Source organism: Mesocricetus auratus, unplaced genomic scaffold (genome assembly GCF_017639785.1).
Source record: "Mesocricetus auratus isolate SY011 unplaced genomic scaffold, BCM_Maur_2.0 Super-Scaffold_6730, whole genome shotgun sequence".
NCBI lineage: Eukaryota > Metazoa > Chordata > Mammalia > Rodentia > Cricetidae > Mesocricetus > Mesocricetus auratus.
Window position 1 is genome coordinate 111,595,016 of NW_024429184.1, and position 25,583 is coordinate 111,620,598.

General features: G+C 41.3%; 1 protein-coding gene across 1 annotated transcript in view; it reads right to left on the bottom strand.

The window, feature by feature from the left end:
- Stk32a (serine/threonine kinase 32A) overlaps positions 1-25,583 on the bottom strand; it is a 118,157-nt gene that overhangs the window by 18,247 nt on the left and 74,327 nt on the right. The window contains exons 6-7 of the mRNA XM_005069172.4: positions 18,446-18,483; positions 9,676-9,765 (exon numbers count right to left, since the gene is read on the bottom strand). Of these exons, the coding sequence (XP_005069229.1) occupies positions 9,676-9,765; positions 18,446-18,483 (128 nt within the window). The remainder of the gene's footprint in view (positions 1-9,675; positions 9,766-18,445; positions 18,484-25,583) is intronic.

Sequence of the window (25,583 nt, forward strand, 5' to 3'; positions counted from 1 at the left end):
CCTTCCTTCCTCCCACCCTCCCTCCCTTTTTTCTTTCTCAGTCAATTGCTAGTGTTCTATACCAGCATTGTAAAGCGAGTGCTAGTAAATTACCAGAAGATAGTTTACTAAATTATATGAATATATATATTTTTAAAGGAAAAAGAAAGCTTCAACCTATAATTCTTCATGAAAAGAGACATACCCAAAAGAAGAAGAAAAAAACAAAGGCAAAAGTAGTTGTGGGTAAAGCCATAGGCTGTGATGTCACTGACACATTCCTTTTGGAATACAATGGGAAACATTACCAGTAAGATGAACAAACTAAACTGGTTCAGCTCCTGGAGAACCATGAGTGGGAATGATCCAGCACGTATTTCACCCCTTATGCCTCTCAGTATTTGAAGCCAGAAATAGCTTGACTTGAGTCTAACATTTTCATACCAAGATGACTAATTTTTACCACGAAAATCACGACAAATTGCTGAGGGTCCAGCTGTCAACAATAAGGATAGTCAGCCTCATTGGTAAGGTTGAGAAAAATAAATGAATAAATGGATTAAAGTATCTAACATATTGTCTGCATAAAGAGTTTGATAAATACTAGAAATTGCCCATCAATAAGCTGAAAGTGGGGCTTTGCCCAGAGTCACCTGTGGCCTAGGGATTGCACACTGGGGATCCCATCCTGGCAGTCCATCCCACCCAGAGACTGCCAGCATCCTACTCCTGTCTCAGCCCATGGGATGAGGTAAGTGTGGTCCTGTTTCTGACCTACCTTCTTGTGCCCTGCATGGAGCCTCCTGAGGCCTGGGGACTGTGCATTGGGAAACCCATCCAGGTGGTTCAGCCCACCCTGAGATTGCAAAGGCCCTGGTACTAGTACTGCCTCCTCCCATGGGAAGAGGAGAGCCATCAGAGTATTGGATCTGCTTGCACCCACAGAAAGCAAACCTTGGACCTGTAACCACCAGGAGAGGAAGGAGAGGAAGAGATTCCTCTTGTACCCACTAGAAGAAGGGATGGGAAGAAGACAATATAAAAATACATTCAACAGCAGAAAAACCAATATGACACAACCAAAGTCTAGGGACTGTACACCAGCAAGACCTGAACATCCCAATGCAGATGAAGCAGAAGAGAATGAACTTAAAAACAACTTCATAAACATGATAGAGGCTTCAAGAAGGATATGATAAAAGTCCCTTAAAGAAATGGAAGGAAAACAAACCAAAAGAAAGCCAAGAAAAAACAATCAAAACACACAAAGAAAACAGTTCAAGACCTGACAACTGAAATAGAGTTAATAAAGAAAACACAAGCTGAATGAATGCTGAAAATAGAAAATCTGGGTAAATGATCAGGAACGACAGATGCAAGCATAACCAACAGAATACAAGAGTTGGATGAGAGAATCTCAGATGTTGAAGATACACTAGGAGAAATAGATTCATTGACCAAAGAAAATCTAATGTCCAACAAATCTCTAACACAAAATAGCCAGGAAATACGGGACACTGTGAAAAGAACAAACCTAAGAATAATAGATATAGAAGAAGGTGAAGAAACCCAACTTAAAGGGACAGAAAACATATTCAACAGAATCATGGAAGGAAACTTTCCCAACCAAAAGAAAGACATGCCAATGAGAGTACAACAAGCCTACAAAACATCAAATAGAGTGAACCATAAAAAGTCCCTTTGCCACATAATAATCAAGACCCCAAATATACAGAATAAAGAAAGAATATTAAGAGCAGTTAAGGAAAAAGGTCAAGTAACATATAAAGACAAACCTATCAGAATTACACCTGACTTTTCCATGGAAACTATGAAAGCCAGAAGGTCCTGGACAGATATTCTACCAACAATAAGAGACTACAGTTGCTAGCCCAGACTACTATAACCTGAAAAGCTTTCAATAACTATAGATGGAGAAAACAAGATATTCCATGACAAAATCAGATTTAAACAACACATATCCACTAATCCAGCCCTACAGAAAGTTCTGGAAGGAAAACTCCAACCCAAGGAAGTTGACTACACCCAGAAAACATAGGCAATAGATAATCCCACTTTACCAACAGCCAAAAAAAGTGGGGGCAGTGGAAATCAACACACAATTACACCAATACCAAAAACAAATACAACAAGAATGAACAATCATTGGTCATTATTATTCCTCAATATTAATGGCCTTAACTCACCTATAAAAAGACACATGCAAACATAATTCATCCTGCTGCTGCATACAAGAAACATACCTCAATTTCAAAGACAGACAGTACCTCAGGGTTAAGGGTTGGGAAAAGATTTTCCAATCAAATGGACCCAAGAAACAAGCAGGGGTAGCAATCCTAATATCTAACAAATTGGACTTTAAACTAAAATCAATCAAAAGAGATGAAGAAGGTCATTCATATTCATCACAGGAGAAATCCATCAAGATGAAGTCTCAATTCAGAACATTTATGTCCCAAATACAAAGGCACCCATATTCATAAAAGAAACATTACTAAAGCTCGAATCACATATAAAACCTCAAACACTTATAGTGAGAGACTTCAATAACCCATTCTCATCACTAGACAGGACTATTAGACAGAAACTTAACAAAGAAACAAAGGAACTAATAGAAGTTATGACCCAATTGGGTTTCCAGACATCTATAGAACATTCATTCCAAACACAAAAGAATATACATTCTTTTCAGCGCCACATGGAACCATCTCTAAAATTGACCACATACTTGGCAACATAGCAAACCTCAGCAGGTACAAAAAATGGAATAACCCTCTGTATCTTATCAGAACATCATGGTTTAAAGTTAGAATTCAACAACAACACAAATTGCAGAAAAGCTACAGACCCATGGAAATTGAACAATGAACAATAGCACCATTCCTGGGTCAAGGAAGAAATAAAAAAAGAAATGAAAGACTTCCTAGAATTCAATGAAAATGAAGACACAACATACCCAAACTTATGGGGCACTATGAAAGCTGTGCTACGGGGGAAGTTCATAGCACTAAGCGCCCACATGAAGAAACTGGAGAATAGTCACACTAGAGAATTAACCGGACAGCTGAAAGGTCTAGAACACAAAGAAGCAAACTCACCCAGAGGAGTAGATGCCATGAAATAATCAAATTGAGGGCTGAAATCAATAAAGTTGAAACTAGGAAAACAACACAAAGAATCAATGTAACAAAGAGTTGGTTCTTCAAGAAAAACAATAAGATAGACAAACTTTTATACAAACTTACCATGGCAGAGGGTGAACACACAAATTAAGAAAATCAGAAATGAAAAGGAAGACATAGCAATGGACACTGAGAAAATCCATAGAATCATCAGGTCATACTTTAAAACTCTGTACTCTACGAAATTTGAAAATCTAAAGAAAATGGACAATTTTCTGAATAGATATCACCTACCAAAATTAAATCAAGGACAAGTAATTTAATAGACCTATAACGCCTAATGAAATAGAAGCAGTCATCAAAGGTCTCTCAACCAAAAACAGCCCAGGTACAGACAGTTTCAGTGCAGAATTATACCAGAAATTCAAAGAACAGCTATTACCAATCTCCTCAAAGTATTCTACACAATAGAAGCAGAAGGGTAATTGCCAAACTCTTTTTATGAGGCTTCAATAAACTTGGTACTCAAGCCACACAAAGACACAACTAAGAAAGAGATCTACCGACCAATATCCCACATGAACATGAATGCAAAAATATTCAGTAAAGTACTGGCAAATAGAATTCAAGAACACATCAGAAAAATCACCTACTATGATCAAGTAAGCTTTATCCCAGGGATACATGGATGGTTCAAACATATGAAAATCCATCAATTTAATCCCCATATAAACAAACTGAGAAAGAAAAATCACATGATAATCTCACTAGATGCTGAAAAATCCTTTGACAAAATCCAACACTCCTTCATGATAAAGGCCTTTGAGAGATCAGGGATAACAGGAATATATTTAAACATAATAAAAGCTATATACAGCAAACCAACAGGCAACATTAAACTAAATAGAGAGAAACTCAACATGATTCCTCTAAAATCAGGAACAAGACAAAGCTGTCCACTCTCTCCATACCTTTTCAATATTGTATTTGAAGTTCTAGCTAGAGCAATAAGACAACAAAAGGAGATCAAGGGGATACAAATCGGAAAAGAAGTTAAACTTTCACTATTTACAGATGATATGATAGTTTACATAAGCAATCTGAAAAACTCTACCAGGGAATTTCTACAGCTGATAAACACCTTCAGCAAAGTAGCAGGATAAAAGATGAACTAAAAAAAAACAAACCAGTAGCCCTACTATATACAGATGATAAATGGGCTGAGAAAGAAATCAGAGAAACATCACCCTTTACAATTGCCACAAACAACATAAAATACCTTAGGGTAATGTTAACCAAACAAGTGAAAGACATGTATAACAAGAACGTTGAGTCCTTAAAGTAAAAATTTAAAGAAGAAAATGGAAAGATATCCCATGCTCTGGGATAGGTAGGATCAACATAGTAAAAATGGCAATCTTGCCAAAAGCAATCTACAGATTCAATGTAATCCCCATCAAAATCCCAGCACAATTCTTCACAGACCTTGAAAGAACAATTCTCAACTTTAAATGGAAAAACAAAAGACCCAGGATAGCCAAAACAACACTGTACAATACAGGAAACTACGGAGGCATCACCATCCCTGATTCCAAGCTCTATTATAGAGCTATAGTCCTGAAAACAGCTTGGTATTGACACAAAAATAGGTAGACCAACGGAATCCAATTGAAAACCCCGATATGGACCCACACACCTACAAACAGCTGATTTTTGACAAAGAATGTAAAAATATACAATGGATACATCAAAACATCTTCAACAAATGGTGCTGGCATAACTGGATACTGGCATGTAGAAGACTGCAGATAGATCCATATTTATCACCATGTACAAAACTTAAGTCCAAATGGATCAAAGACCTCAACAAAAATCCAGCCACAATTAACCTCTTAGAAGAGAAAGTGGGAGTAGGTGGCACCCTTGAACAAACATGTACAAGAGACAGCTTCTTGAATATAACACCAGTAGCACAGACACTGAGGTCAACAATTAATACATGGGACCTCCTGAAACTGAGAAGCTTCTGTAAGGCAAAGGACACAGTCAACAAGACAAAACAGCAGCCTAAGGAATGGGAAAAGATGTTCACCATCCCCACTTCTGACAGAGGGCTGACTCAAGAAGCTAGTCACCAAAACACCAAATAATCCAATTAAAACGTGGGGTACAGAACTAAATAGAAAATTCTCAATAGAGGAATCTAGCATGGCTGAGAGACACATAAGAAAGTGCTCAACATCCTTAGCTATCAGGGAAATGCAAATCAAAACAACTCTGAGATACCATCTTGCTCCTGTCAGAATGGCTAAAATAAAAAAAAACACCAATAACAGTTTATGCTGGAGAGGATATGGACAAAGGGGAACACCCCTACACTGCTGGTGGGAGTGCCAACTCATACAACAACTTTGGAGATCAGTATAGAGGTTTCTCAGGAAAATGGGAATCAGTCTACCACAAGATCCAGCAATTTCATTCTTAGGCATATATCCAAAAATGCACATTCATACAACAAGAATATCTGTTCAACCATGATCATAGCAACATTATTTGCAATAGTCAGAACTTGGAAGCAACCTAGATGTCCCTCAACTGAAGAATGGATGGAGAAAACGTGGTACATTTACTCAATGGAGTTCTACTCAGTGGAAAAAAAACAACGGAATCTTGAAATTTGCAGGCAAATGTATGGAACTAGAAAAATCATCCTGAGTGAGGTAACCCAGTCACAAAAAGACAAATATGGTATGTACTCATTCATATATGTATTTTAGACATAGAGCAAAGGATTACCAGCCTACAATCCACACCACCAGAGAAGCTAGGAAACAAGGAGGACCCTAAGAGACACATACATGGTCCCCCAGAGAAGGGGAAAGGGACAAGATCTCATGAGCAAATTGGGAGCATGGGGGGGGAGAGGGAGTTAGGAGAAAGAGAAGAGGAGAAGACGAGGGGAGAGGAAAACATGAGGGAGCAGGAACATTGAGTCAGGGAAAGAATAAAGGTGATCAAGAAAAGAGATATCCTAATAGAGGGAGCCATTATAAGTTTAAAGAGAAATCTGGCACTAGGAAAATATCCAGGGGTCTACAAGGATGACCACATCTAACAATCTAAGCAACAGTGGAGAGGCTACCTTAAATGCCCTTCCCTGATAATGAGACTGATGACTACCTTATATGCCATCCTAGAGTCTTCATTCAACAGCCGATGGAAGCAAAAGCAGACACCCACAGATAAACCCTGAGCTGAACTCCTGGAATCCAGTTATAGAGAGAGAGGAGTGAGGAGTAAAGGAGTCAAGACCAGGTTGGAGAAACCCACAGAACAAGGGGTTGTTCATGGAACCAAAACTGATAGCTAGGAAACCAGCATAGGACTGATTCAGATCCCCTGAACGAGGATGTCAGTTTGGAGGTCTGGTTAATCTATGGGGCCTCTGGTAGTGGATCAGTATTTTTCCCTAGTACACAAATGGACTTTGGGGGCCCACCCCACATAGTGGAATACTCTCTCAGTCTAGACACATGGGGAGGGAGGGTCTAGGCCCAGCTCCAAATGCTATGACAGACTTTGAAGATCCCCCATGGAAGGCCTCACCCTCCCTAGGGAGCAGAAAGGGGGTGGGATAGGGGGTTGTGGGGAGCAGCTGAGGAGGGGAGGGAGAGGGAGCTGTTATTGATATGTAAAGCAAGCTTGTTTCTAATTTAAATTTAAAAAGGTGAAAGTGGGACAATGTCTGACCTGGTGTCTGGATTCCAATTTCCTAGTTCTGTTCTATGAAGATGCTAGAAATGACAACTGTGAAAAAAATTAAATTATACAGATATTATATTTAAAATGACTCAAGAGAGAAAAGAAAGTTGTCTTCCCAGTACTTCTGTTGCCTTGGAAACCATCCCTAGAAACCCCAGATGCACACTTTATGATTTGGCACCAAGAAAATAGCCTATAATGGGGAAGCCCAGGAAACCTGGGGAATAAACTGGACAGAACAGCCGGCCTGGATATTCCCTTTTATCACTAGAGTGCCATCAGTTTCAGGAGAAAAATGGACTGAATTGGATGTGTTCATTATTTTAGAATTGACAAAAGAAATTTATTCCCCCACACTGGTCATTGAAAACCGTGAAATCTGCGGTTGTTCAAATGTTACATAAAATAAGGCTTTTTCTCCCCAGAGACAGTCTTGTGGTGGCCTTTCACATGAGAGTGACCCCTTCTACCATCACATGGAGGAAAGGGAGTGAAAACTGATAGGAAAAAATTGAAAGTGGCGTTGCTCTTTTCCTTGATTTTTCAAGCTCAGACGTTTTCTATTAAATTCTCTAGCCATATCTTGTTTGTGTGATTCAGCCCAACCTCTACTGAATCCCTTCAGTTTCAACAGCTCTAAGAAATTAACTAATTAGGAGAGATGCTCAAGAGCAGAGGGGATTTTCTTCCCCTGTGGTCTGCTAGTAGTCCTTCATTGTTTAATATCTGGCGTTAACTGGCTGGCACCACTTCCACCCCACTGATGGTTTATCACTCATCAAGACCTAACACATTTTAATGTAATGCTTCAAATATCTTAAAACCCAGTATGGCGACTGTGGAAAGCAGTCTCTCAGAGCTTAGTCACCCTCCTCACCAGACTGGATTTCACACCTCCGTGTGGACATGGAGGACTGGGCTAGCTCTAACACATCTCTGCCTGAAATCAGAAAAGCAAAGTGACCAGCCACTAGAGAGTTCTCACCTGTTACCAATGCTCAGACTGAAAGGGCGACCCACCAAACCTCACAGTGATTGAATCTCCAGACTGCCTTTGTCCCCACCAAACCTCAGTACACACTGAGCTCCTATCTCCTTCTGCCTTATCTTCCTCTCTCTTCCCAGCCACATCACTCCTGTTTCCACATCCCTAGTGCTAGGATTAAAGATGTGAGCTCTGCTTCTCCTTTAGATTGATTCACTCCCATGTAATCCAGGGTGGCCTCAAACTCACAGAGATCCATTGGCCTGTCTCCTGAGTGCTGGGATTAAAGGTGTGTCCCCACACTGGCTGTGTCTAGCTTTGCACTCTGATCTTCAGGCATTAACCTCAATATCTGTCTCTGAGTTTTTATTGTTAATACCAACTAGAATTTGTGGTACACATCTCCATATCGTGTTTCCTAGTAAGCACCTATTGAGTTTGACCACATAAAAGGGACCATGATTTCCTACCATAAGTGCAGTGAGTCTGCCACAGGGTTGGCAGAGCCTGTCAATTCAGCTTACAAGACAGTGCCCTAATGACTTTCTAAGCCTGATGATGACAGGGGTCTACCCTTAGGAAGTCTGGTGCAGTAAGACTGTACTGCAACTATTGGCATCTCCAGTGGACCATGCAGATGTGAATCTCCTTTCTAATGGTAAACTGGACCACAAGTTTTACACACACACCCCACCCCACAAAACATCAAGTTTTGTCTCCTACTGCTAATACTTGTCTCCACAGTCAACAAACCCTCATGAACAACTAGGGTCTGTTAACTCAGGAAACAGCAAGCCCAGCAGACAGACAGACATGCAACCCGAATCTGAGTGCTGAGATCCTGTTATTACATCCAACCCAAGAATGAATAGATAATTATGAGAATTAACTCACGTCTTTAGGGGGAATATGGAAAAGGGATGCTTTTCATTACTGTGAGACCCACATGTCTCCTGACAAATAGTTCTCTAGATTTCCCAGAGTGGACACAGGGTACAGCAAGTTCTACTAAAACAGTGTTTCTCTGCAGAGGACAGCTCTGTCAACTGAATATGGGATTTGTAACTGATTTGTTGCTACAAGTGAATTTAGACTTTATGGGCCCTTAGAATCCTAGTACTGCACTGTTAAATTCTTAATCAAGGCAAAAACCAGTTCAATATATCACTGTAAGTGAAGGCATGTGCATGAAAGAACAGTTCTTAGGCATAAGCTATTTAAAAAAACTAACTAATGAGATTACTGTGATAACAAAATTGGAGCTAATCCCATAACTGGGAAGATACCTTGAAAAATTTACCACACTGTTTTGTGCATGCAGTATAATTTAAATAATGCTAAAATTATTACTCTTGTCATGTGTTATGACTCAATTTATGTCTAATTGTTTTTGTTTGATTTGTTCTGTATCTCTCCTACTGGGATGCAAGTTCCATAGTTAGAGACATTGTGTGGCTTATTAATGGGTCACGATTGTGTCAAAACCCTTCCAGATACACAGGTAACTAGCCATTGACTAACAGAAATGGATAGACAACTAATTAGGTCATAAGATTGCATTTGCAGAATTTGATCAGTATTCCTGCTGAATCCAGATCACCCTGTGTAGCTTTCTGCAGACACCTCTGCCTCGCTTCAGACACATACATCAGTAGCGCTCCGGGTAAAGCCAACTGGAAAGGAGCTTGACTGCTCTAGGTTCAAGTCCTTATGGATCTGACCTTCAGCGAATGCGACCTAGAAGAATCAGACACACAAGACCTGTTCTGACAAGTGGGAAACACTTGTGAAGCTGCTCACACCCACCCATGTAAGGCTTGGTGCCAGCTACGGTGGTGATCCGAGTTTCCTTGGGCAGCAGGGCAGCAATGTTGAAGTCTGTGATGTGCACGTGTCCTGTGGGGAGAGGAAGACGAGGAGAATGTTAAATCCCTTCAACCTAGAAGAACAGCCATCCATCTAATTGAAAAGACCTGGATGCTTAGCCTGTTAGTTCCGGTATGCTAGCTGCAACTGAGTACAGCCAATAAAAGCTCCCTTATTCCATCCTCAAGGCCAAGGAGGTTTCAAACCAGCAGGTCTGCAGCAGCCAGAGCATGATACACAGCCATTAGTGTCTGACTATTAACTTGCTTGGTTCAACCTCAGACTGTTTGAAATTTGGTAGATGAGTTCATGCTCCAAGCTCTGGATATTATCGTCGGCTGGCGCCAGTCTAGATTGCCTGTCCTATGTATTCCATATAGGCGACAGCTAGGGCCTCTGAAAGCATCACAATTCTCATAGTTTCTTATGAGATCATTTTAAAAATACAAGTAAATTACTTGGTGTGGATACAGATACACATTTTCGTTACTGTTGTTGCTGTTCTCCTTGTTTTTCTAAGACCCTTTTGGAATGGGGGAGGTAGACAGGGCAGGTTGCATTCAGTGACCTCTAACAAAGTAACTTCTATCAAGGAACAACAGGCAAAATTAAGAGTTTTATTTAAAGGGATTGGGGGCCAGGAGACATGATCTGAGTCCAGACCTCTGTCCCTGACAGGTAGTAGACATTAAGTCCTTTTCCTACATTGGGCCTAAATTCCCCCACAATAAAAAAAAATAACTGGTAGATCAAATGACGTCTAGGGACTCTTTGAGTTGTGAAACACAGAAATAAACAGGTCTCTTTGGGTTATAACACAGCAATAAAATGTGTGTGCGGCACTTAAGATTGGTAGGAAATAACACCTTATTTAATGTTCCAGGGTTCCTGCACTTACAAATGGAAGGAAGACAAGGGCAAGGCAGGAAACTCAAGCCAGCTTGTCCGTTAGCTGTTAGCACAATAGCTATCTGCCTTCCTAGGAGCTGGGAGTGCTGTCATTCCCATTTGCATGTGCCTGCTGCTTTGATGAGATGGGGTTGAAGAGGGACCAGCACCTCATTCTCCTTCAGGGTCCCCAGCCCAAACTCCCCATACCAAACTCCACAGTCTGCCTCTGGTCACATCCAGCCCCACTAGGAAAACTGTTACTCTCTCCATCAACATGGCTCTGTTTTATGCAGAAAATACTTTCTTTTTGTTTGCATGGCATTTTCATCAGGTAAAAGCAGAATTCATCAAAATGAAAGTTAAAGTATTCTTGGACAAACCACATCAATAAATGCTCTCTTTAACATGGTTCAAGCTGTCTCTGTTTCTTTTTACTTCTATTTCTCCATAGTTCATGCCCCAAATATTGGACAACTTTGGAATTTGATGCAAATTAGGTGGGCCTGAAATCACCCCTGTTCTGAGTCTGGTCTCTGGAGTCAGGATATGTGGCTCTAAGTATAGTCCCTACCACTAATCAACTATGTCACCTTCAAAAAGTCATTGGACTCTCTGTAGTCTTCTTACTAAGTAAGGTCATGGGGAAGTGAGAGATAGCAGACTATGGGAGACTGAGCCCTGCCCTGTCAGGGCACCAGAATTGTTGACAGTCATTATCAGAAACTAAGGCATGGATTTGTTGAGCACATGTGCCTTTGTCTGACTCTCCTCCAACTACAACTGGATTGACAGGAAAACCAGACACCTGCATTGAAAACACAACAATAACAACAACAACAAAAACTCCAGAAGACGGTGGTCATGGGCAATCAGGCAAGGGACCCTTCCCAAAACCCGAGTAAGTTTTTCTATCTTTTGCCTAGATGTATGTTGAAGTAGAATGTAAAGCATGCTCTGGATGCACCCAATTCCTGAAGCCTGTTCTCTGAACCAGAAGCAATAGTGTCGCTCAGGAACTTGTAGTAAGAAATACAAAACTCTGAGCCTCTCCATACTTTCTGGATCAGAGGCACTAAGGTCCAGATCCCAGCATTAACCAAGCCCTCCAGGTGACTCTAATGCTGCAGAGTTTGACATCATTGTTTTGAAAGAAGGCATGGTTTCATGGAAGAGTGAGGCTGTCTCACAAAACTACAAAATAAGTATGGGGAACACTGGCAAAAAGGAAAAAAAGACACTGACTGTCTTTCTGCTCGATTTGAGTGAATGAATGGTGAATATATATTAGCATCTGCACATGATTCCTTCAGTTTTTACAATGCTGTCCTAGCCCATCCTAGCGAAGTGGGCCCTGTTGCATAAGTGACTGGTTTATAGATAAGTTCATAGGATCCAGAAGTAGCAGAATTAACATTACGATATAGGGACTGGTTTAGTATCTAGACATGACTCTTGTGATACTTTGGTTCAGGTTCTGAATCTCCCAAAATGCTGTATAGTCTGTCGTAAAACCAAAGGATTGAGGAACTTGAAACATGGAATTTTTCATTGAATTAGACGTCTTCCCCTACCAGGATGCAGAGAAAATATATGAAACATAGGATTTATGGGAGCTGTAGTGGATGCTACAACAACTTTCCAGTGCCGTCTGAGATGCTGAGCCTCAGCTTCCATGGTGCTTTAGAGGGGAGGGTTCACTGTGATGCTGATGGGAGGAACTAGGACTTTCCTTGAGTCTGAGGGAAATTTATACCTTCTTCCACAACTCAGGGCTCCAAGCAACTCCTGGAATAACGTTCTCAAGCTCAGGACTGTAGAGATACTATTTTCATTGTTTTTGCTTTGACACTGACCTCAGTATTGCAGCATGTTTGGTGTAAAGCTTTCCTGTACAAGACTAAGGACTTCCTGATCTAGATGCCAGGGGGAAAGTTTCCACCTTGGACAGCTTAGTAAGGATGCAGAAGTAGCAGAATTTCTACTGGATCATCTTACAGGGCTGTTGAGTTCAGCTACTACTGTCGTCACCATCTCCATTCTTCCTCACTGTTGGTGTGCTCAGTCTGAGGCCCCTTTCATCAACGTCTTGTCTCTCTAGGACACCATTTCTAATCAGATGGCAATGACCACAACTGTTAAAACAAGTGTTTACAGTTTGTGCAGTACACACACTTTCCTATGATGTTAGCTACTCTCAGCTGCAGCTAAGACATGATCATCATTATCTGGGGCCACATATGTTATCTTGCATTTTTAATAGGATGCTTTCTTGATTTTTCAGCAAGTGGTGGGACTCTTCATGGAGGAAGCTGATAAGAGAGAAGGCTCCGTTTTTTCTCATTCTCAAGAATGAATTTTTACCTCCCTCTCTTGTGACTACAGATATTAAGAAGCTAAGTTATGTATGATTTTATAATTGCCAATGTCTTTGATAATGCCAGGCAGATATTACTGTTCCCCAGGATGTAGCATTTGCTTCTTGACTAACTTAAGCAAAACACAAATAATTTAGACATATGGAAGGAATAGAATTGTATTGGCCATTTCAATTGGTTGGATGGGAAGATATGCATCAGCATGGTTTGCTATGATTCATCCAAGACCCGATGCCATATTGGCCCTGAATTAGTGTAAGTGAGCTATCTGGGGAGAGCAGTAACTTGAGTGCTCAAAATGAAAAACATTTTTTATGTTGAATGTTGAGTCATTAGAGATGTTCATTCACACTGTGTGAAGAGTCTTCATTTTGTATAATCTCACATAAATGCCAATACGTATTAGTGAAAATGAACAATATGAATCATGAGGATAAAACAAAGTGTCATCCTTTTACTGAGCACAGGTGAGTTAAGACAGAAACCCACAGGATGTATGCAGTACTTATTTAGAATGATGGGCACAGGAGGAGGCGTGGAAGAAAAATTACGCAACTGCCCTTCGCAGTTGCTAATATGTCCATGCCAGGGGTGAAATACTGAAGATGTGGTGGCAGAGATCAGTGAAGCTTCGGCTCTAAGAGGAACATGGGGAATCAGAGCAGCTGCTGCTCCAAAGGGCAAGCATTGGTTTGTGGTTCTGCTGGTTCTCACAAAAACAACCCAGAAGCTTGGGGGAGACAGGCTCGGGAATGTAATCACTTAAAAGTGACTAATTTTGGTTCATGAACAGTGTCAAAGTCCCAGATTTTTTTGTAATTTAAGTGAAAATGATGTCAACACAACTATCTTCTATAGAAAGGGAGCCCCAGGATAGGGTTTCCAGGATGGACCCCAGACTTTCCACTTTGTCTGCTTCTGTCTCCCCCAGAAAGTCCCTCCGGAGCAATTTTTCTTCTTTGGTTAATAGTAACAATTGTGAAGGTGAGTTTAGAATGGACTACAATACAGTTCTTGTGGCTGTCCTTGTTTTGTTGTCCATAGTTTAAATCAAAGCACTGAAAGTGAAAGAGAGCACTGGAGATTTCCTGGCTTCTGAGACACTGAAACTGTCCCTCAGGAAGGCAGGGAAGACAGCTCTCACATCCCAAGCCACAAAGTCTGAAACAGAATGAAAACGCCAAGAACAGTGACTTCGGACAACTGTGTAAATGAAGGAAAGCAGGATGGACCATTGCAAGTGCAACGGAAGCAGATGCAGAGATCCACAGCTGAGCACTGGGCCGAGCTCCCCGAGTCAGTCAAAGTGAGGGAGGAGGGATTATACGAGCAAAGGGGTCAAGATCTTTATGGGGAGACCCACAGAGACAGCTGACCCGAGCTAGAGGGAGCACACTGAATCTGGACTGACAGCTGGGGAACCTGCATAGGACCTAAGGAGGTCCTCTGAATGTGGATGACAGTTACATGGCTTTGGCAGTCTATGGGGACCATAATTTATCCATAGTGTATGAACCGACTTTTTGGAGCCCATTCACTATGGAGGGATACTTTGCTCAACCTAGATACTGAGGGGAGGGACTTGGTCCTCCCTCAACTTGATATGTCAGACTTTGTTGACTCCCAGTAGGATGCTTTACCCTAAGTAAGGAGTAGATGGGGGGATTGAATGGTGGGAGGAAATGGGAGAAGAAGAGGGGGGAGCTGTGGTTGGTGTATAAAATGAAAAAAAACTTAAATAAGAAAAAAATAAGTAGAGTTACTTGAAGATTAAGTTTAAATGAGCATGTTTAAACCCAAGATTCAACAAGAAAGAGTATCTTTAGTATATTTAGTAATTCTCTGGGGAAGACTAATAGTCACTTAACATTCCTAGACTCTGTCTATATAGATATGAGCTATATAAGATACATGCTGCTCTACACAGTCCTTGAAAGCCTCTAAAATCTCATGGAAGTCACACTCCCATTTCATCCTAAGCGGTTTTTGTTTGTTTGTTTGTTTGCTTGTTTCAAGACAGTGTTTCTCTGTGTAACCATGGCTGTCCTGGAACTAGTCCTGAAGATCAGGCTGGTGTTGAACTCACAAATATCTGACTGCCTCTGTCTCCCAGTGCTGGGATTAAAGGTGTGAGCCACCACTGTCTGACTTGTTAGTTTGTTTTTATGGTTGACATTGCACCCTATGTTGTCAGTGTTGCTTCAGTGCTTATAATGACCCCCAAGATGTAAGTGTTCTTGTCTGAGAAACAAAGGCATAGAGACTGGGGAACTTGACTAAATTCTGAGAGCTAGTGAGTAGGGAGCAGGGTTTTAAAGCAATCTAGTTCTGGCATTCACACTCTAAATAACATTGTATCAGTCTTTCACGGGAATAGGCTCTCTGTGGGGCTACACATGAAAATTAATTGATTCACTCATTTTCTTCCTAATCTATAATCACCAAATTTTCCAAGAAAAAATAAAGAGGAGGAGGAGGGCAACAAAGAGAATGTGAAATAAAGGACAATGGGAAGACATGATGTAAAAGCATGATCAAGCATGTTCTAAGAACGAAGACTGAAACTGGAGGGGAAAATGTTTCCATTGGTAAGGTCTAGATGACTTCTCTGAGTCTTACAAATGAAGTGATGGGTATTCTTGCCTAATGGCAGCTGTCTGTCACAGAAGGTAAGGAGTAGAGCAAAACCTGGTTCTGCTTAGCCAGGCATGTTTTCCAGAAATCTTGGCTGTACAGAGTTTCTTTCTGTCTAAACAACAAAAGGGCGGCTTGCACAGGCTGCCCGTCTCTCCAATTCTGAAGATTCATAGAGTGTACTTAAGCCAGGCATGGGAGGATCATGCCTCCTATAGAAGGCTGGAAGAGCTGGTGTTTTCAGGAAGGTCACCTTCATGCTAAGTCTCAGCATTGCTCACATTTCTGAGACTCAGAAATGTGTTCCAAAATGTCAGAAGCTGTAACTGTAAAGAAATAAGACATTGGAAGGAAGTGGGGGGAAAATCCCTTCCGACAGTCCATAAATAAGTAATGACTTTGTGCTTTGAGATCAGGGGCCATGAACAAAGGCTCTCTGAGCCTAGGTGGGGCTAGGAAAATCAAGTTTCAATTCCAGTAAGTAAATAAATAATAAGGACTTGATAGTACTTGAAGTTTCAGTTCTAATTACAAATCCTATTTATCAGTGGTGAATAAATAAGGATCTTCACAGATTCAGGTTCGCTTTGTAGAAGCTGTCCAATACGGACCAAGGCTGAAACTGCCCCTGTGAAGTCAGGCAATGGCAGCTGGGCACCCTGTGCCTCCACATGGCGTGAGCCACACATACTGCTTTCCTAAGAACGCATCCAATGTAGCACAGGACACCACCCCCGCATCAATCTGCAGGTACCCCCTACCCCCGCATAAGTCTGCAGGTACCCCTCGCTTTAACAATAAAGTGAGTTGCTCTTTGACCGTCCTATACCAATATCCATTTGAGCATGCTTTAATATATAGTAAGGAATGAGGGAAGAAGAGAAATAAGCCATTGTATTAGCTGGCTTTATGTGTCAATTTAACACAAATTATCTGGGAGGAAGGAGCCTCAGCTGAGGAAATACAACCATGAGATCCAGCTGTAAGGCATTTTCTCAAGTAATGATGAATGGGGAATTGTCCAGACCATGGTGGGTGGGGGTCATCCCTAGGCTGGTAGTCCTCGGTTCTACAGGATAGGAAGCTGAGCAAGCCATGGCAGCAAGCCAGGAAGCAGCAGCCCTCCGTGGCCTCTGCATCAGTTCCTGCCTCCAGGTTCCTGCCCTGTTTGAGTTCCTGTTCTGATTTCCTTCGGTGGTAAACAGCCATGTGGAAGTGTGAGCTGAATAAACCCTTTCTTCCCCAAGTTGCTTTTGGTCATGGTGTATTGCAGCAATAGAAACCCTATCTAAGACAGCCATCTACTTCACTGGTTTGGGATTCATATACAGTAAGGCAACTATGCTGTCTGAGTGAGAGGTAAAATCTCCTATTTGCTACCTAATGCTTGTGCAAAATTGCACAGACATGTGATCAAGATCAGATGCACTGTGGGAAACGACATAGTAAACAACAGCTTACATCCCTCAATCCTGTCAATCAAAACTGAAAGACTCCTTTTAGCAACCAACCTTTTCTCCTGGACTGCATGAAAGGGAAGCCTCAAACCGTAACTGAGGCTTCCAGATACTCCAGCTGCAGTAGACTGCTGCTTCTTTGCAGCAGTCTTTGAATGAAGCTGCTTTGCCACTGTGTGCACTTTTTCAATTAGCTTAATGAGATGCCAAGAACCTGGAAACACATATTGCCAAAAGTACCCACCAGCAGTGCTTTCCCATTTACATCAGGCAAGCAGACCTGATGCGGTACCAATAAGTCCAAAAAGATGTTTTAAAATGTTAGAGGAGAGGCTGAGGAGATGTCTCAGTGGTTGAGAGCACTTGCTGCTCTTCCAGAGGAACCAGGTTTGCTTAGCAGTGAATCACAGCAATCAACCAGTAGAATTCTAGAGGATACTGTGCCTTCTTCTGGCTTCTGCCGTCAATGCACACACACAGTGCATATCCACGCACACAGGAAAAACACACATACACATAAAATAAAAATTTAAACATGTCGAGAAGAGACTGCATATTTCATTATGGTGGCAAAATCTTGTATTTAGTCAGTGCTTTTTGTTGTTGTTGTTGTTGTTGTTTTGTTTCGAGACAGGGTTTCTCTGTGTATCCCTGGCTGTCCTGGAAATCACTCTGTAGACCAGTCTGGCCTCGAAGTCACAGAGATCCAACTGCCTCTGCCTCCAAGTGCTGGGACTAAAGGGCCACGCACAACAAGCTAGTGCTCTTGTACATTAGGCATCCACGATCCCCTTCATGATTACTGCCATTTTCCACTATCAATTTTCTATCTCATCTCAGTAATTTTTTTACCTGCCTTATATATTTTTCCTTTAAGCTCATTTGTTTTCTAAACTGAAAAGTTTGAACAAAAGACTTGATATCTCTTACGTGCAGGAGGAATTTGCCTTCATGAGATGCAGACTATGAAAGGATACAGTAAAAAACAAAAAGCATGAGTTACGTGGTGGATACTATTACCTGTCAAATGCTGTTCGTTCAAATTAGCTCTATCTTTCACTGAGGGATGGTAAGAAAAACTAGTACTAAAACAACAGATCGTTTCCTGGGAGAGGAATAATAATGGAGGAAAATGAAGTAAGGATGACTTTCTCCTTGTGATTTTCATTTCAATGTTATTTAAGAGTCTATTATTGGATTATTACATTGTTATAAAGTTTCCTATCTCGCCTCTCCTATATACAGATGAAATTTATATATAATCCATATATATGTCAACTCAATCAAGCTAGGGTAATCAACATGTTGTGAATACCTGTCATATAGATGACTGCAAGCAAATCAATTACTTACCATGTTCGTCAAGTAAGATATTGTCAGGCTTCATATCCCTAGGGGAGGAAATACAGACAAGATAAAGTTGTTCATAATAAAGCAAATAGAACCATATGGTGAAAACAAAAATGCTCAACAGATCCTGTTTAGGGTTGGAACATTGTGCTGGCGTTTCATCCCATTATCAAAGGATCTGAGACAGTTAACATTGGCTGTGTGGATTAGAAAACTAAGGATCCAGCCGAGGCCAAAGATCAATGAGAGATCTGGGTTCTGAACCTGGGTTTGTCTCATTCACAAAGACTCTTAACTGCTCTACCATGAAAGTGTAGATTTGGGGGACATTTACATTGCATAAAGTAGCATGAGTAATATTATATCTTCCTGTGAAACCCAAGTTATGCATGGTTTGAGGTCATTAATTGCTTAATTACTGTACTCAGGGTAGTAAGAGGGACAAATCATCTACGAATTAGTGCATAACATGACAACTATAATTACTATATATTACATTGTGTTGTGGAAATTTGCCAAGCTGGTCAATTTCTGACATGGTCGACTCCAAGCTACAAAGGTACTTTCATGTGTAGGCAATGGGAATCTGCTTGATAGTAATAGTCATTTTATTATGTATATGTTTATCAATGCATAACATTGTATACCTTTAAAACATACCTTTGTTATTAGATATGATGGAGTTTTGTGGTGACAAATGTGAAGACTAATGGTGACAGTGTTTCCCGTGTTCTTATGAAATGATTACGCTGGGCAATTCTCTTCAGTCAGAGACTAGCACTATAGTTTATAACAACTCCAAATTCTCTAGGCTCAGATTTTCACAACCCTTCCCTAATGTGCCATTAAAAACGCTTCATCCTAGATTCTCAAAAACCATTAGGAAAGACATTTCTAAAACGGGTTTGGGAACACATTATTAGCTTGGTCAAGTGGCTTTTATGTTGTCAGAACAAAAAAAAATGACCTCATCTTTTGACAGACAAAGGCTGGACATCATCATTATTTGACAGAATTGATAAACTTATAAACAGAGTCAGGGCAAACTACATCAGAATTCAGCTGGCATAAATTAACTTGTGAACCCTGAAAATTTCCTTTTGTGCCTTAGTCCATTAAATTCATTCTGGATCCATAGAGGGATCACCTTTCTCTGTGGCAGGATTCTTTTTTTGTGTGTGCTACAGGGTTCAATTTACAAGAAAGATAGTGTAACCAGACTTCAAATTGCAGGTTTCTGTGGCAAAGCACCCTTGTCATATTGCAGAGCTGTCTCCAAACCCTTTGTCTGAAGAATCATCAAGTCCAAACTCACACATGTCACAGAAGCCATTGCATTATCCTGTTCTGTGCTTCAGACTTGTGTGCACAGGTAACATCTTCTAACATATTGCCTGAAAACCTGTGCCTGCTTATAACTGTACCTCTTACTTTAGCCTACATCAGACCCTCTCGCCACCACTCTGGGACACAGCACATTCACCCTGGGCATCAGAGATCTCACTTTCTGCAAGAAACCTTCCCTGACTTTCCAGTGCTGAAACAAATGTTTGGATGTGGTTTTGACTCCCCTATAATATGTGCCACACTTAATGTACAACTCTTCTTCACACTTAGGCTCATGACCGACCTCCTTGATGCCAGGGATGGTTTCTTGGACGGCACAGAGTCTCTGTCTGTGATGTTGACTAAAGGAGACCCAGGGAAATTTCTAGCACATAGGAAGGTGGATCCAATAGTACAGGCCACTTGCTACTGTACACCACCAAACCTCTCTGTAGCAGGAAGCTGGGGGTAATCCAGATGCCAGGCTCTTTCTGCCATTTTCAGATTGTATCCAGTTAGTGTCATTGTTTTCCAGGAAAGCAAGAGGCTCAGGCAGGAAAAAGTTGAGTTTGGCAAGACCAATATAAATATCTCTTGGCCTGTATTTATGACAGCAAGGAATCAGCCAGACTTCATATTTTGTGAGTTCAATATTAAGTACTTGAGTGTATTGGTTGATCCTTTTTGGACTCTCTTATCTTTTCTGTCCACTAAGTTTCCCAAAGTCCACTAAAACTTAGAGAATAATATGGAAAAATCAGAGAGATGAATAATTGATTGAATACACTTTCTTGCTTCAATCTTATGTCCATTTCATCTCCCCACACTTATCTATGTAGGTAAACCACTGTGTTCAGATGACCAGGAGGGAAATGAGATGTTGTTCCCCAGGGGTGGGGAGGATGAGAGAGATACAAAAGGAACCAAACCAGAAAGATATGACATGGTAAAGGGGCTTTCTTGTCACAACATCAATGAAAGAATATGAGGAAATATAATAAAATGTAGATTTTTAGTCATTGTAATAAGGCACACAAGCTTAGAATCTAACCACAGTTTCTTCAAACTATAATGAGGTAACTTCTAAGTCAGTACAGGGAAAATTGCAGTATGATAAAATGGTTTATTCACACACCAGAAGAAAAAAAACTCAAAAGAAGCTCTGAGTTACATTAAAATTCCCACTAGAACAAGTTGAGTTTTCTAGTTCTAAATTGCAACTCCATTTCCTTTCTTTAGAATTACTTTGGTAACATAAAGTAAGCCAGAATAAGAATCCACTTTTTCTAAGATGATTACTTCACTTATAGCTTGTTTAACTTAGTGTCAACAGAACTGGTTATATTTGAGGTTCCTCTCAGGAGCTTGGAGAAGGGAGGACTTTCTGCAACAGTTCAGACCTAAGCCATCAGACTCCATGTCTGTCCAGAGCTATTCCAAGCAATAGCCACATTCAGAAGGCTCATTAAGAAAGCAACAACAACCAACAGTGGACCCTGTTGAGGATGCGAAAGATCTGTGCACACTGTTGGGAGAGCATACATGAGTCTGGCCACTGTAGAATCCTCACTGAGGTTCTAAAGACCGAGACTGAAGACTCCACATGACAGGATAGAGACAACACAGGTGGTTCACAGCCAGCTAAGTGTCAGTGTGTGACACTTGCCTTCTCTGAGGTCACCTCACATTTTGATCATCCCTAAAAGCCCCTCACACTCTCACCTCTTGCTTCCTCTCAGTGGATGACCTTAGGCTGCCACTTCACCAAGATCAGAGAACCGTGTGAACCCACCTACCTTTGACTTACCATTGACTATGGCATACCAGTTCTTCTGTGGGACTTGGAGTCCTGTCCTCTCTCCCTTCCTACATCACCTTTGTAAACGCCCTTGCACGCCACGTCAAGTCTTCCTTCTCCTCTACGAAAATATGCTACCACTGAATCTCGAAGAAGCCACCACCTCCCGTTGCTGCGTCTTACCTTTCTTTAGTGAAGATACTCCTGAATTGAATGCTGGCAGGTGGGATTAGGAATGGCATCTGCTACTTTCATATCAGACCACTAACCAGCTTCCATCTCCTTGGGGCCTTGAGATGACTCTGTGAGGCACATCTATTCCCCTCACTGTGCCAAATCCCATCATCATGCTCTTGTCCTGGGTGGGAAGGGGTGCAGATCATTCTTCCCTCATGACGCACTTTGTTTCCATGACTTAGAAAAAAACTCATTCACTGGGTTTCTTCTATCACAGAGACTCCTCAGCCTCTTTTGCCAGCACCTTCTTGGTCGAGTCTCTGAATGTTGGGCTCTATCAAGGTTTAAGTCTATGCAGAGCTCCATCCCACTAAATGACTGCATTTAGTCTTACGATTTAAGTAGTATTTACATGCCAAATGATAATGCATGTGAAGCACGTTTCTAGTGCTTACCCTGGCATTACAGAGAAGTACACAAAATTGCTTGTCTGATGGTATCATCTGTTTAAGATATATGAAAAATACACAATTCCTTGCACAGGGCCTTTCTGTCTAACCATAACCTTCTCCCACACAATGCCAAAATGATCCCAGAATTCCTTATTCCAGGAGCTGACCCCGTAGTTCTCCCATTTTAAAGGTGAAAATCTTGTACTATAAAGTGTCCTTTTGTAATTCATAACACCAATTGCCTAGCAACTCCTGATAAATCTACCTTTAAAACACAATTACCAGAAATAGCATGGGGGAATATCCCAGAAATGAAGTATGAAGCTATCACATGATACAGCAACTTCATTTCTTAGGTTTTATCCCAGAGGTTTGAATGGGAATTTGCATAGGGATTTGTCCATGCCCAAAGCAGTGTTATTATTCACAACAGCTAAAAGGCAGAAGCAACCCAGGTGACTATTGATGCATGAAAAAACTATATTTACTATGGATAACTGTTCTCTTAAAAAAGAATGAAACTCTTATAAATGCATTAGCGAACATATTGATGTCTAGAAGACATTGTGTTGAGTGAAATAGATCAGAGACAAAGGAGCCATTGTTGTATGATCCCAGTTATATGAGGTATGGAGGGAAGCCGAATGCGTATAAATGGAGGACATGGAAGTGGTTCCTGTAGGCTGGGGTAGACAAAGAATGACAGGTTATCATTCAAAGGTACAGAACTCCAGTTCGGGTGGGGGCAACAGCTCTGAGAATGTGAGGTGGCTATGGTTTCAATCATGTTCAAGCAGTCACTGCATTTTGTCACTTAAAATGACCCAGCTTCATGTCTTATATAATTTAAACATCAATAGATGTATTAGTAACACAACCAACATCTGCTGCTGAGAAAGTGCAGTGGTACCTTTTCCCTGCTTCCCCATTTTTTCCTGAATATCTATTATCTTCTTATCATATGGCAAGGAGTATTATGTACTGCATGATGTGTCTTCCCTTCTTGAACTCCCATTTCTGCTGCCCGGCAGACACAGTAGTGTGCTGGCCCAGGTCAAACTCCACTAAACGCCTTGCTTTCTCCAGCTCCCCAGCCCCCTTATCCGCCTTTTCCAGATAGCCGTGTGTGTTCACAGACCTGATTCCTGACCACTTCCATGGCTGGAGAGCATGGCACATCCTCTCACTCCATCCTAAAGTTACTACCTGTCCTATTGTTAGTAAAAAACCAACACTACCAGTTGGTTTATTGTTGATGTGCCCATAATGTCCATCTCTGAAAGTTCGCTGAGAAAAGAGTGTCTTGTTTAATGCTATAGCCAATGGGACTCATTAAAGTGCCCAGAAGAGAGTAAAGTGTTTAAGTAAATGTTGATCATAGAAATTCTGCATCAGTCCTGGTACTAAACCCTGTAACACAGAACAGAAACACAACAGCTCCCAATGGGTCTGTGATGCCAGTCAAGCTGCATTCACTGTCTGCCAACTGCAAACCTGACTCCTTTTAGTAAGTGTCTGAGCGTGCATCAGAGTGAGAGATGACACGCTGAGCTCTGTTCAGGGAGAGCTATGACTTTAGACAGGGGATTTGAATTTGGAAAGTGGTAAAGTACAAGTCTAGGGACATACACATTCTATGGTACTTCTCTGTTGCCCTTGGTTTTAGAAAACCAACAAAGCTGTAGACACCGTTGAATCTGCTGTTTCCACCTTCAAGGACTAAATAGCAGGGAAGAAACACAATACTCCCTGTGGCAGGGTGCAAGTGGAACTGATATATCTGCCATTCTCACTTGAGTGACTTTACAAGACATTAGCAGAGTTTAATAGGCTAATTACATCCTTTCACTGGAGTCAAGTTGCTCATCCTGCAATCCCACACACGGTGTGTGACAGTGGGGAACAAGGAGCTCCTTGTAGCCAAACCCAAATCAACTTGCCCAGCATTAGGTTAGTTTGGTTTTGGTTTTGGTTTGTTGTTGTATAGCACACCCTCAAGCTGGGTCATGCCCATGTTCTTGAGAGGGGAAAATACTCTGTGTGTGTGTGTGTGTGTGTGTGTGTGTGTAATATTTAGATTTAGATTTAGATTTAGATTTAGATTTAGAGTGTCACACAAAGATTGGTCCCCAAACTAGACCTATATTAAATGTGCTGGATGGGAGGATCGGAGAAGAAATTATAAACAAAACCTAAGTTGAAACAGGAAGCAGAGTAAAGAGTTTTCTGGACCAGATGGTGTCCCAGACCAAAGACTATGCTCTAAGGTTACACTTCCCAAGCTTTGCCGACAATCCTGGCTCTCTTCCTTGCTTCTCATGTAAACTTTGTCCTGTAATTTAAGCTCTCTAAGATACTTGCCCCTTCATCATCTGCATACATGGTCTAATCTCTGTAAGGGAGCCACCATAGTAAGGAAGAACTGTGGAGCCCTGGTAAGAAATAAAGACTGCATTCCCTGGTAAGAGCCCACACGCACACTTTGTCTTACCAACTGTCTGTTGCATCACTCACCTCCAGCATCGCCAGGGAAGATGAGTTACAGAAACCATCAGCAGAGGATCAGATAAAGGGACTGTGGGCTCTCAGTACCACAGTGAATATTTCCAGTGTTCAGTAAATATGTTGTACATATTTGATATCCCTTTTAGGTACTAATGGTTCTTTTAGGTTAACCATACTTTCTAAGTTTCATTCTAACAAACACATCCATTATATGGTGAGAAAGCAGGTTCTGTTCACTATCATGGTAAGATTATGAGGGTAGGAGTTTTCGGGATCCGTGAAAGTGTCATTTGGCACGCCTTAAATAATTTGTGTTTCTTTTCCCATCATGCCCCTCATGTTCTCTTCTCAACAACTTCCCTCTCTCACGTGGCTTCTCCTATAGTCTGTGAATTTCTGCCCAATTGTTTCTGACGATTTAGCTTACATACCCCTTTAGAAAACAAAAGCTGCATCATTAGACATCTATGTCAGGACTTCCTGCTACTCCAGCTTCTCGCCGCCTAAGCTATCTTCACCTACGAAAGCTATGTTTCTTCAGTCGAGTGCAGAGAGGTCAAGAGGGAGCAGGTGCTGAAGGACACTCAGCGAAAACAGATTGAACGTCAGTCAAGATTGTTGGAGGAATTAGCAGAAGCAGTAAGTCAAGAAATGGGGAAGAACCTCTTCACAGTCCCACAGTTCCAATGCTGGCATGATCACTCATGAAACCTTAGGCTGTGGCACAGCTGTCACTAAGACCTAGCTAAAAGCTGTGTTTAATTCAGAGTACAGTGGAGAAGCCAGGCTGACCTTCAGCGTCTTTGAGCCCTGATCTTTTGTGATTCATTCTTGTCATGTTCTGAAGGAGTCCCAGCACCCCCCCCATCAGTCGGTTCTTGTA